The sequence below is a fragment of the Oncorhynchus keta genome, chromosome 4 (assembly GCF_023373465.1).
Source record: "Oncorhynchus keta strain PuntledgeMale-10-30-2019 chromosome 4, Oket_V2, whole genome shotgun sequence".
Lineage (NCBI taxonomy): Eukaryota > Metazoa > Chordata > Actinopteri > Salmoniformes > Salmonidae > Oncorhynchus > Oncorhynchus keta.
The window spans coordinates 44269582-44283604 of NC_068424.1; the positions used below are offsets into that span (position 1 = coordinate 44269582).

At 43.2% G+C, this 14023-nt stretch overlaps 1 protein-coding gene across 1 annotated transcript in view; it reads left to right on the forward strand.

Annotated features, from left to right (window-relative positions):
* LOC118375180 (X-linked interleukin-1 receptor accessory protein-like 2) overlaps positions 1 to 12761 on the forward strand; it is a 310436-nt gene extending 297675 nt beyond the window's left edge. The window contains exons 8-11 of the mRNA XM_052507131.1: positions 1472 to 1617; positions 4562 to 4702; positions 5180 to 5356; positions 10621 to 12761. Of these exons, the coding sequence (XP_052363091.1) occupies positions 1472 to 1617; positions 4562 to 4702; positions 5180 to 5356; positions 10621 to 11321 (1165 nt within the window). The 3' untranslated portion in view covers positions 11322 to 12761. The remainder of the gene's footprint in view (positions 1 to 1471; positions 1618 to 4561; positions 4703 to 5179; positions 5357 to 10620) is intronic.
* The last annotated feature ends 1262 nt before the right edge of the window (positions 12762 to 14023 follow it).

The window sequence follows — 14023 nt, forward strand, 5'->3', positions numbered from 1 at the left end:
CTGGGAATGTGATGAAAGAAATAAAAGCTGAAATAAATCATTCTCTCTACTATTATTCTGACATTTCACATTCTTAAAATAAAGTGGTGATCCTAACTGACCTATGAAATTGAATTTTTAACTAGGATTAAATGTCAGGAATTGTTGAAAAACGTAGTTTAAATGTATGTGGACACCTGCTTTTCGAACATCTCATTCCAAAATCATGGGCAAAATCATATGGAGTTGGTCCACCCTTTGCTGCTTCTGGGAAGACTTTTCATCAAATGTTGGAACATTGCTGTGGGGACATTCAGCCACAATAGCATTAGTGAGGTCGGGGGCTGATGTTGGGCGATTAGGCCTGGCTCGCAATTCATCCCAAAGGTGTTCGATGGATTTGAGATCAGGGCTCTGTGCAGGCCAGTCAAGTTCTTTTACACCGATCTCGACAAACCATTTCTTTATGGACCTTGCTTTGTGCACGGGAGTATTGTCATGCTAAAACAGGAAAGGGCCTTCCCCAAACTGTTGCCACAAAGTTGGAAGCACAGAATCGTCTATAATGTCATTGTATGCTGTAGCGTTAAGATGTACCTTCACTGGAACTAAGGGACCTAGACCGAACTATGAAAAACAGCCCAAGACCATTATTCCTCCTCCAACAAACTTTACAGTTGGTACTATGCATTCGGGCAGGTAGCGTTCTCCTGGCATCCGCCAAACCCATATTCATCCATCGGACTGCCACCTGGTGAAGCGTGATTCATCACTCCAGAGAACGTGTCTCCACTGCTCCAATGGTGTGAGCTTTACACCACTCCAGCCGATGCTTGGCATTGTGCAGGGTGATCTTAGGCTTGTGTGTAGCCTGCTCGGCCATGGAAACCCATTTCATAAAGCTCCTTACTAACAGTTCTAGTGCTGACGTTGGCAGTCCCGCACTTGGCGGTCCCATTCTGTGAGCTTGAGTGGCCTACCACTTCGCGGCTAAGCCGTTGTTACTCCTAGAGGATTTCACTTCACAATAACAGCACTCGCTGGCATCTACGTGTGTGTGTGTGTGTGTGTGTGTGTGTGTGTGTGTGTGTGTGTGTGTGTGTGTGTGTGTGTGTGTGTGTGTGTGTGTGTGTGTGTGTGTGTGTGTGTGTGTGTGTGTGTGTGTGTGTGTGTGTGTGTGTGTGTGTGTTTGTTTGTTTGTTTGTTTGTTTGTTTGTTTGTTTGTTTGTTTGTTTGTTGGCTCTCCAGCTCCACTCTAATGGCAAAAGTCAACAACAGGACTCCGGGACAGAATCTATGCCTAACAAGGATGACCTCGGTGCTGAACTCTTGTTAGCTGCATTGTGGAACCAGGGCCTGGCTCTGAAAACAGCCACTATGCGAGACGTATCTCTGTCCCCCACTATCAACCTAAGTAGGATCTTCTATGCTCCGGGCTATGGCACCACCCCTGAGGTCTGTCTCTCTCTCGTCCTCCTCCTCCTCTACACAGGGTGTTGAAGGAGTATCTAGGGGAGAAAGAGGTGGAGCTGTCCCTAACCTTTGATGCGGTGGAGGAGACGGACCTGGGCAACTACACCTGCTTTGTGGAGAACCATATCGGGCGGAGGAGTGGCAGCGCCATCCTGCAGAAGAAAGGTATGCTTGGCCTCAAAACTGCTGCTTCTGCCTAAGCTGCTGCTATGACAGCAACACTTTAGGCTAACAGATTATGGGTAATGTCTCCCTGGGGAGGGGTGCGGCGGTGCAACGTCAGGCCTCAGCGCCATCCCACCTCCCTCGCCATCCCCTCCTGGAGGGGGGTGTCCCGCTGTGTCTCTTCTAATGGGACAGGTGATTAAAGCCACAACTAATGACGACCTTCCTTCTTCTGGTTCTGTCCTTCCAGAGGAGTGGTTAAGTAAACACCCAAGGATCACTGAGAGACACTGACAGTGTCCCACTCCCTATCTCTCTATCTCTGTCTTTATCTGCCTTTATATCTCTGTCTTTATCTGCCTTTCTATCTCTCTTTTCCTATTATTCTGCATTTGTCTCGCTCCCTCTCTCCCCTCACCCCCCCCCTCGCTCTCCTTTTCCCTCTCCCGCTCTTGCTCTCTCCCTCTCTCTCTCGCTCTCTCCCTTCCTTCTTCCCTCCCCCTTTTTCTTTCTCTCTGCCCCCACTTTCTCCCTCCCTCTCTTTCTCTGATTATGCGTGGGGAGGAGCACAACCTCTGACTCATGCTAAGCAGTTCATTTAGTTCAGACTCAGCCTAAGATTGGTCAGAGGAGACAGGGGGTACCATTGTCACATAGTATTCGTGCAAGTAACAGTCAATTAGGGGTGAGAGCATTATCTCCGTTTCCCATTTGGGCAGTGACTAATTAAAACCCCATTTCCTCCTGCCAAATTTGTCTAATAATACTGTGTCATTCTATATGTATCATTCAATGAGGGTAAAGGTAAGGAACCTGGCTAAACTGAGATGTATACTTTGGAGAAATACATTTCAGAAGCGATTGTATGGAGATGAATGTTGCTAGGTAGGTAGTGAAAACCATGAGTACTGAAAGAGCATGACTTTGCAGACAGCAGAATTTGATCCCCGTTTCTCTTTGTCTTGGAAAGGCAGATATGCTTGAGTCACAGCTTTAGAAGTGCATTGTAAACTAGATTTTGGCTGAGAGCAAATGTATGTTTCATAGCCTCAGCACAATGAAAAACTACAACTGTGAATTGTCTGCTTCGTATGCACCAACATAGTATTGTAGCAGGTCACAAAAGGGCAAAATTAGTCTAATGGAATCAAATATAATACTTGTGTATTTTATGTTACAATATTGCATGAAAGATTCATCCCAAATGCCCTCCTAACCTCCCAAAGAGCTGAGTCATCATCTCAAGGAATTGTTGTGGCTTAAGTGTCTCGTTTCACAAGGAAAACAATTAATTCAAAAATGTATTTCAGACCCTCGAGCACATTCATATAGCCATTAATGAAGAAAACAGCGTAATTTGTACCTATTAACTTTAGGTTCGTCAGCATACAGTGTACTGTATAATTTTGATAGCCATTAAAATTGAGGAAAATATGTAAAGAAATAGCATGTAGGGCAGCACAGACTAGATCAGACAAGTATATCAGTGTTGGGGGGGGAAAAATGCATCCAAATATTTGGTCCATAAATATTTAATTCCCCATAAAACATGAGAAATCCTTCCCACTCCAGTTTTGAAATATTGCTCAGCAAATGAGTGTCCTGAATATGCAGTATTTAAATATTAGTAGGAAGTACAGAACTGTACTATTACTTTGGACATCAGTTTAGTTCAGTTCAGGTTTCTCCATGAGAAGGAATGAGTGGTCCTGTGTTCTATACTGTCTGGTCTTGGAGTGAGGCTACAGAGACCTCTACTGGCCACTGCTCACTGGGCTAAACACGAATCATCACGGCCCATAGAACACATGACAGAACACATGCAACATAATGGAGGAGCACATTATAATCAAGCATAAACATTGAGGGCTCTACTCACAGTATTGATCTGTGTTGTATACGTGTGGGATGTTAGAGTAATGCTTGTAGTGAATGGCAATGGAACCTCCTTGTATTGTTCAACTGCAGCTGAATTGTGGTTTCACAGGGATGACTACAGGGCCCCTGTTCATAAAGCATCTCAGAGTAGGAGCGCTGATCTAGGATCAGTTTAGCCTTTTAGATCATAAATGAATAAGATTACAAGGACAGTGGGAACCTGATCCTATATCAACACTTCTGCTCTGAGATGCTGTATGAATACAGGCCCAGATTGCTGAAGTGGTTTAGCTCAATAGGACATAAACCTATTTTGATAAAAACAGAATGTATAAGGAAATGGCACGCCGACCCATCATCCCTCTCTTCTTAAAGGTTTTATGATTTCACAGATGAGTGCGTTCACACACCAACCTACCAAGTACCCCAGTGCTGTGTGTCAGTGACGAGTGGCCCGACAGATAGTGTAATGTCTGACAGATGCAGGATGAGAAATTATGCTGCTATCATCTGGAGTGACTGCAGCTAAGATTTATGGCTCACATTTGGTGAATGGCAGCAGAGCAAACATGAACGATTATAGCTAGTTTTGCACCCCCTCGGCCCCCTTTCATACACGCGTACGCACGCACACACCTTCAATATTGCGTGTGAAAGCATAGAACGAAGAAATGTTCTCATATCTCTGTCTTTCCGCTGTGTTTCTCATAAAGAATATATATGACAGTTCAATTGAACTCAATTCAGATGAATGCTTGGTTCTTCAGGCAGTATTTCCTCACAGAACACTTGGAAATGACTTAATTGAACCCTATAGGCCCCCAAGAACTGTGGACGTAAGCTTCTGTTGACATTGCAACGAAAACACTCTTCAGTAGAAAGATACAGAGGAATTGTGGTAGGGGAAAATGTCTTGAGTAATGTTAGTATGTTGTGGCAGTAAGTGTCTTATTTCTCTGTTTCTCCTCAGACTCTTCATATGTCGCTCTCTGTATGTTTATATTTGTTCTCTACCAGACATATAATCATATCTATCTTTATGTTCTGTCTCTATCTCCTGTACCAGACATGTACAGGCTAGAGCTGGCTGGTGGACTAGGGGCCATCCTGCTTCTTCTGGGCTTCTTCACGGCCATCTACAAGTGCTACAATGTGGAGATCATGCTCTGCTACCGGAGGCACTTTGGGAGCGACGAGACAGAGGACGGTGAGTGTGTGTCACCTGGGGCTGGGCTGGGTGTGTCCTACACGACCAGTTCTGGGCCTATAGCCCACCCAGTGAGATTCTCAGAGCAGGGAAAAGGTCAGTCACAGCTCTCAGCGCCCCCGGAGACAGTAACAAAAGCGTTATTCTCACCGTATTAAGGATTCATGCGAGAGAAAAAAGTATCTGTTTGAAATTCATGAGAACTAGAGCTGATGCTCCTTATTTTAGTGACACAGAATTACTTACCATTCTGGCCACTCATTCCATAGTTGTCTGTATCCACACTTATTTGTTTTAGGATTTAAGTTTCACATTTATATGACATGGTTGTCACTTTCTAGGATAGATCCCCTTGCTATACATTCATAATAGAGACATACAGCATTAAACAACTATGTCATGTCATACTCATATTCATCTAGAATTCTCATTTGGTAACAGAAAACTGTCTCTTTGTCTTTGTCTCTTCACCCACAGACAACAAGGAGTATGATGCATATTTGTCCTACACCAAAGTGGAGCTGGATTCGATGAACAGGGGCTCCAGTGAAGAGGAGCAGTTTGCTCTGGAGATCCTCCCAGATGTTCTGGAGAAACACTACGGATACAAGCTCTTCATCCCCGACCGGGACCTCATCCCTAGCAGTCACAGCAGTGAGTGATCCCTTCGTCCCTCCCTCCCTCCCTCCACCCCCCCATCTATATCCCTCATGGGAGGGCTTCTCTTTGTGATCTAGGTCTACCTCCATCCATCTCTCTCTCTCTCTCTCTCTCTCTCTCTCTCTCTCTCTCTCTCTCTCTCTCTTCCTTCCTCCCTCTATCTATCCATCCATCCATCCACCCATCCCTCCCTCTCTCCATCTCCACAACTCTGTCCCTAGTGGGAAGGCTTCCACCCACTGCCCAGAATTCATTTGACTGTCAAGAAGAATCAAGACAGACGCACATCTTAATCTCCTTTGCCGTGGCTGTATTTGTTCTGTCATCGCCAATATAAGGGTGGTGTGTGTTGTGGTGTGCTTTGAGGGCCTGCATATACTGTGTTATCTGTCAATGATGGATCTCTCATCTCCACAAGGCAGCTACTGTACCGTTTATTGGTGTTGGCATCTTATTTGGGAGTGTAATTGGTGTAAAGTAGTTACATGTATGGTAAAAGCAGCGAGGAACTGTAATTCAGCAACTGTATGTATGGTTTACCAGTACATTACATACGCTTGATGTACAGTGCATTCGGAAAGTATTCGGACCCCTTGACTTTTCCACATTTTGTTACGTTACAGCCGTATTCTAAAATGTATTAAATCGTTTTCCCCCCTCATCAATCTGCACACATTACCCCATAATGAGATTTTTAGAAATGTTTCCAAATGTATCTTTAAAAAAATACACAAGTACTCAGTACTTTGTTGAAGCACCTTTGGCAGCAATTACAGCCTCGAGTCTTATTGGGTATGACGCTACATGCTTGGCACACCTGAATTTGGGGAGTTTCTTCCATTCTTCTCCGGACTCTGGCTGGGCCACTCAAGGACATTCAGAGACTTGTCCTTGAGCCAGTCCTGTGTTGTCTTGGCTGTGGTTTGGGTCGTTGTCCTGTTGGAAGGTGAACGTTCACCCCAGTCTGAGGTCCTGAGCGTTCCGGAGCAGGTTTTCATCAAGGATCTCTCTGTACTTTGCTCCGTTCATCTTTCCCTCGATCCTGACTAGTCTCCTACTCTATGACGCTGAAAAGCATCCCCCACAGCATGATGCTGCCACAACCATGCTTCACCGTAGGGATGGTGCCAGGTTTCCTCCAGACCTGACGCTTGGCATTAAGGTCAAAGAGTTCAATCTTGGTTTCATCAGACCAGAGAATCTTGTTTCTCATGGTCTGAGAGTGCTTTAGGTACCTTTTGGCAAACTGTGCCTTTTACTGAGGACTGGCTTCCGTCTGTCCACCCTACCATAAAGGCCTGATTGATTGAGTGGAGGTTTTCCCATCTCCACAGAGGAACTCCGGCGCTCTGTCAGAGTGACCATCGGGTTCTTGGTCCTCTCCCTAACCAAGGCCCTTCTCCCCCGATTGCTCAGTTTGGCCGGGCATCCAGCTCTAGGAAGAGTCTGGGTGGCTCCAAACTTCTTCCATTTAAGAATGATGGAGTCCACTGTGCTCTTTGGGGACCTTCAGTGCTGCAGAACGTTGTTGGTACCCTTCCCCAGATCTGTGCCTCGACACAATCCTGTCTTGGAGCTCTACTGACAAGTCCTTCATCCTCATGGCTTGGTTTTTGCTCTGACATGCACTGTCAACTGTGGGGCCTTGTATAGACAGGTGGTGCCTTTCCAAATCATGTCCAATCAATTAAATGTACCACAGGTGGACTCCAATCAAGTTGTAGAAACATCTGAAGGATGATCAATAGAAACAGGATGCACCTATGTAAATAAAGTGTTTCAGTTTTTTATTTTTAATACATTCGCACAAATGTCTAAAAACCTGTTTTCAATTTGTCATTATAGGGTATTGTGTGTAGATTGATTAGGGTGGAAAATGTATTTAAATCATTTTCGAATAAGGCTGTAACGTAACAAAATGTGGATGAAGTCAAGGGGTATGAATACTTTCCGACTCCACTGTATGTCTTGTTATACTTTTATACACACAGCCAAAGGTGCATGCACACTCACACACTCACATCTCTTCACCTATGGCATTTTGCCCCGTACAAAAAATTATATTCCCACCTTGCACTACAAATATATTGCAAACGAATGTCCATTCCTTGCATAATTTAACATGCAGTGAATTCAAAATAAATCAAAAACTCCTTAGGCTGGTCAAAGCCATGCTTACATAAATAAACTGCTTTCTAAGTGTGTTTGCTCGCTGGCACACCATGGGGCTCAGTAGGGTGTATTGATAGTGCTGCATAGGTAATGAATTATAGAGAAGTGTTCAGTTCCTTGAGAGGCAGGCTGCCATCATTAGTACCAACGCACTTACAGATCAGGCCAACACGACCAAATAACAACGTGTTTAAATGCCTCATTTAGAGAGAGAGTGAGAGAGTGAGAGAGAGCGAGAGAGAAAGCGAGAGAGAGAGTGAGAGCGAGCGAGAGAGAGAGAGAGAGAGAGCGAGAGAAAGAGAGAGAGCGAGAGAGACAGAGAGAGAGAGCGAGAGCGAGAGCGAGAGAGAGACAGAGAGAGAGAGCGAGAGTGAGAGAGATTAATTGATTTATGTAATCATCAGCATATGAAAAACGGGGGGAGACATTTATTAAAATAGCACTCTAGCTCAGACCCGCCCATACAAATTGTACTATTTATGCACAGCAAATTGACCGTGAAATTGCAATGTGTTGTTGCTCTTCCATCATTAATTTTGTTAGGAACTGGCAAGAAATGAAAGGAAGAGCATTTCAAATCAAATCCACCAACATCGCAAGGTTAACATATTTATACATATTTCATTGCCAATTAAACATCTGAATGTCTATTAAATTCATATCAATATATGTTAATGTAACATTGTAAAGATATGAATCCATCTGACCCTTTTTGAGCTCTCTCAGTATGGTGCCTCTGTATTCGCAGTCTGAACATTACCCCCAATACATATTTATGGTTGAATCTATTAGGGATATGTCCATGAAAACCACAACATTATCTCAATATCCATACTAGACGAGACTTGGGGCCCTGCAGGAAAAACAACACATAACAAAGGGTTGAGCTGCTACCCCCGCTAAGTGTATCCTTTATTTAACATTGGCCTCATTATTTCTCCACTACATATTGCTAAAGTTTTATACACAAGTAAAGAGAAAGGATCTCATTTGCGAAGGCTTGCTTTGGTGCTCCCTGTGCTCAAGAGTACTATTTTCAGGCGGCCGCTAATACCTCCATATTGAAAAAGGTCTGACACGCTATCTTTCATCATAAGCCAGAAAAAAAGGTTGATAGACAGTCTCAAGCTCCTTTCGCTCCGGTGCCACTGCCACATAATGTGTGTGGTAGATTACTTTGAACAAAGTCCCCCGCACAGCACATTCTTCAGCTGAGGTCGCTGCCTCTTAATATGTGCGAGGGGAGATCCCATTCCCCCCATGAAAAAAAGCATTTCTAAGTGAATAGCCTAATACAAGATGTATATGTCATCTTTTCATCGTAAGCCACATCGATTAAGCTGCGTGGGTGTAAAGGATGATCATTCAAATGTAAATTGGGTCCGAGTAACATTTAGTTGGAATTACATCAGACTTAACTCACTCTTTAGACTAGATAATGCAATTGTGTGCTGCCTGAGGGGAAGTGTGGTGTTTTTGTTTAATAGCCTTCTATATTCAGGGGTTTATTCTTAAATACATGCTCCATTAACCACAGTCTGGATACTGTGCTGTGTGAAGGAAGTTAGAGATCTGGGCCTGTGTCCACAAAGCGTTTCAGAGTAGGAGTGCTGATCTAGTATCAGTTTTACCATAGATCATAGTGAATAAGATTACATGGACAGATCCTGGATCAGCACTCCTACTTTAGGTTGCTTAGTTTGGCCCAACAATAATAAGATGAGGTATCAAGTGTTTTGTTTATTTACATTTTTTCTTTCTCGTGATCTCTGTTATAATGCTATTAATGGGATTGGGCCTTATGTTGACGTTCATGCTAATCGTCGTATGTATAGGAATGTGCGTTTATAGTAGGATATGGAGGTGGGGCATAAGTCGTGTGGTGGCGCTGGTGCCTGGGGTGGTGTTGGGTGTCAGGAAGGAAGACTTGGGGTTTAAGGGTGTGGTGTGTGGAGCAATGTGTGTGTAGCAGTGGGGTGGACGGTTAAGGTGGAGGAGGGCCAATGTGTGATGTGACACATGCAGGTGTAAAAGACAGGGCCCCTGCGGGGGAAGGCAGGACACTCTGGACCATTACCCAGCCTGAGCCAGCCATCCACTAAGAGCTAATATGGAATTTACCTCTTTACATCTCTCTCTGTCTCACTCTCACCCTTCAACTTCCTGTTTTCTATGACTCATAGCCACCCTCTATTTAGCAGTGTACATGTTTTGCCTGCTTTTCAACAGGCTAATGACATTGCTATTGGAATATGCTCACGTACAGGTTTAGGATTAATACTAGTGAGAAGCCTGAAATTATGTTTTTTTAAAGTGTGGTGTTGTCCTGATGCTGTCTGTTTGGCGCTATAGTGGGAATAGTTATAGGGGGTGTAATGTGACATAGATCAGAGTGTTGGTTGCTTCTGTGTTTTGTAATGTCTCTGGGTGTTGTTTTAGACCTGCAGCTTCATGCTGCTGTTATCTCAATTCTAAATGGACAAATATGAATGTTTTGTTACATGCTATTCTTTGACATGCTCTCTCTTTCTTTCCCTTTCTCTGTGTCATTCTGTATTTCTCCCTCTCTCTGTATCTCTGTTTCTTTCTTCCTTCCTCTCTCTCTCTCTCTGTATCTCTGTTTCTTTCTCCCTCTCTCTCTCTCTCTCTCTCTCCTGTATCTCTGTCTCTCTCTCTGTATCTCTGTTTCTTTCTCCCTCTCTCTCTCCCCCTGTATCTCTCTCTCTGTATCTCTTCCTCTCTCTCTCCCTCTCTCTCCCTGTATCTCTCTGTATCTCTGTCTCTCTCTCTGTCACTCTCTCTGTATCTCTTCCTCTCTCTCTCTCTCTCTCTGTATCTCTGTTTCTTTCTTTCTCTCTCTCTCTCTCTCTCTCTCTCTCTCTCTCTCTCTCTCTCTCTCTCTCTCTCTCCCTGTATCTCTCTGTATCTCTGTATCTCTGTCTCTCTCTCTCTGTATCTCTGTCTCTCTGTCTCTCTATGTATTTGTTTCTCTCTCTCTCTCTCTCTCTCTCTCTCTCTCTCTCTCTCTCTCTCTCTCTCTCTCCTCTCCCTATTTCTCTTTGTATGTCTCTCTCTCTCTTCTCCAGTCTACATCGAGGACCTGGCGCGAAGTGTGGAGCAAAGCAGGCGGCTGATCATCGTGTTGACTCCTGAGTTTGTGGCCAAGCGTGGCTGGAGCATCTTCCAGCTGGAGACACGGCTCCACAGCATGCTGGTGACAGGGGAGATCAAGGTCATTATGATTGAGTGTGCTGACCTCAAGAGCGTCATCAACTACCAAGAGGTGGAGGCCCTGAAGAACACCATTAAAGTGCTCACCATCATCAAGTGGAGGGGCCCTAAGAGCAACGAGCTCAAGTCCAAGTTTTGGAAGCAGGTGATTTACGAGATGCCGGTAAAGAGGAAGGAGATGCTGTCTCGCCGGCAGGTGCTTGACTCCGGAGAGCAGGGCCTGTTCGGCGACCTGCAGACGGTCTCCACCATCGCCATGACGACCACGTCTGCCTCACTGGCGCCCGCCCACCATGCCGAGATCCCAGACTTTAACCAGGCCGGCCACCCCCAGATGAGACACTACTGCACCCGTAGTTACGAGTATAAGATGCCCGGTTCCCCCTTGCAGATAGCCACCTTGAGTAACCGTCACATGTACTGCAATATCCCCATGACGCTGCTCAACGGACAGGTGACTCAGAACAACACGATGGGAAAGAGCAAGCAGGAGATCCACTTGAACAGCACATTCGTCCCTCTATCTGGAAGGGAACTCACAAGTGATATCTGGTAGACTGATATTCAGCAACTGGCTTGATGGCAACATTTTTATTTATTTATTTGAGCTTTTTTTTTTATCTGCATGAAGAATAATTTAGACAAAACACTGATTTAAACAAAAAAAAAAGACTGAACACAGTCATTTCTCACGGACTACTTTCATTGGCAATTAAATGTTTTATTTTTTTCCGTTCTGCCATAAGAAAAAAAGGGAAAAAAGGGAAAAAAAAGGAGTTGCTCCAGTCATCATTTTCTTACTTGAAAAATGTCTCCTTTTCTGAGATAAGTAACACATTCAAAAACCTTGTTTTTAATGTTCAAGGTATTGTTATTATGTACAGTTTTCATATCTTCTATAAACATTCATGATGATTCCTTTGCGATGTTAATGGTGTATGAGTATGTGAGTGAATCCACATGATACGATTCTGACCTGGGATACTTCATGGGAAAGGGGGACATTTCTCATTGCAGCACAATTCTGTAAAGACCGACTGAACACATTCTCTGTGAGCTTTAAACATTTTACAGTATATTTAAGCAAATCAATAATGTTTGAAGGTATTGTCATTGTTTGAGGCCAATTAAATATGAATATTTGAAATGTTTGATACAATATTTGTTTGAGTTGTATTCTGTGACTCTAGTTGCTGTCTCTTGATTTCTGCCTGTTACTTTGCTAATTCTACTTGGTATAGACAAGAAGCCCTCATCAACTTTTTTTCGACTTCTCTCCTGAAATCCTCCCCTGCTTCTCATGCCTTCTTTCCTCCCTGTCGGCCATATTGTTTGCAGATTACTATTGAGTTGTCTCCTTGAGGATGACCTGCTCTCTAAAGGTTACAGATGGACTCAGTGTGGTGCTTTGGGAACCGATCGTAGTTTTGACTGACTGTATTGTAGAAATGGAATGGAACTGGGATCACCTGAGAGATATTTGCATTTGTATCTATTTTATTTCTCTTGTTTTGCAAAATGAGGAGAGAATAGTCTTAAAGAAGCTTCCTCTTCTCAGCATAAGTTGCTTTGCTGCTTCTATCCTGGCTCCACCCTAGAGAATTCATCCTATTTGTCTGCTTTGTTTTTTAATATAGCACCCTCTATCTGTCTCATTGCGTTATAGCCGAAATACCAAGATTGTAAAAAAAAAAAGGACTTAGACAATGGTCTGAGCTTGGTGACCTTCAAGAGCAAACGAAAATACTAACCGCAGGAGGTGAAAGAGATTGCAAGCATCAGTCTGAACCATTGCTGAACTGCCCACAGATGTCTTCTCCAACATCAGTTATAAATCCTAAGTTTATTTAATGCCTTTTTTTTCTGTTTGCAAGCTGATGGATTTTGATAGTGATTCCATGCCATAAATAGCCAGGGCATCAATGTGCATATGATGAAATCAAATAAAGAATTTTATGGGACCTTTGCGAATGGCTGTATATTAAATCATGTTGAAATCACACAGGTTGTTTACTGCTTGATTTATTCGTACTTTGTTTGGTTTTGATTGTCATTGTAATGCTGTCACTTTACCTAAGTGGAGTAATAATATTCATCTATTTGGTGGAGTACAATATGTCATGCTTTCAATGGTCATACATGTCAGCTACTATTGCAACAGGAGCTTTAGTCTTTCCAAGTCGCAAAAACTGAAATAGTGTATGTTTGTTAGGCGGCCCTCTATTACCTATGGAAGCCCATTCCCTCACCTTTAAAAAGAAAATGTTGATACAATCCAAACATTTCGAGATAAGTCAAAATTGAGACACTAACGCAGAATTTCAAGATACTAACTTGACATTTCGAGATAGTAAAACATACATATAGGATATGTGTCTTAATTTGTAACATTATGTGGCGATTTTCATCTATCCATGTTGCAAAGATCAGCAAACGTGTGGCGAACTGGCATATGCCCCAACACATTTGATTTGGTTTAATAAAAAATATTGACACAAAAGCATTGAAAATAGGGACAAAGTACTGTTGTTTAGACTGATTTGCCTCATAATTTGTCAACTCGTGCACAATTAATCTGTGCTTCAGTCTGATCAACTGTAGCCTACTGATAACAACCACAACTGCAGGTAGCCTAGAGAAGCCTATGCTCTCTGATCCCCTCTGGCCAGGGGACACGAAGCAGTATAGTCCTGTATTTATAGACTAAGCTATTGTATGTACTTAGAGCCTAAAATAGGCCTATTTATTTGTGTTTTGAGAAAATATGAATGTGATCAAATTTGGTTTATATTCAAACTTTGAGTGGCTAGGCAACCTAGACATTGAAATGAATCAATCAACACAATAGTGATGACATACATTAAGTAACTTTTTAATTACAAGATGCAACCCTGCATAAAGTAAACTCAGCCCTGTTAGTTCTATTGTCCAATTGCAGTTGTTGTCTATTTATTTGAAACCATATGACCTGATTAGAAAACATTTGGTCCCATCATAGCCTATATAAAACCATTTTACAGCTGATTTATTACTTTGTCATACCTTCCAACTAGCGTCCAGAGTTTTACCTGGTTAGGTTAGCCCAGTGGTTCTCAAACTTTCTCTCCTCTGAGACCCCCAGAGGTTTCACTAGTTCACATGATTCACCTAATCAATGGTTAGTTGACAAGTTGAGTCAGGTGTGCTCGTTCTGGAATAGATCAAATACATGAACCTGATGGCAGTCCCCGAGGAGAGGCTAACTACCAGATCATGAAA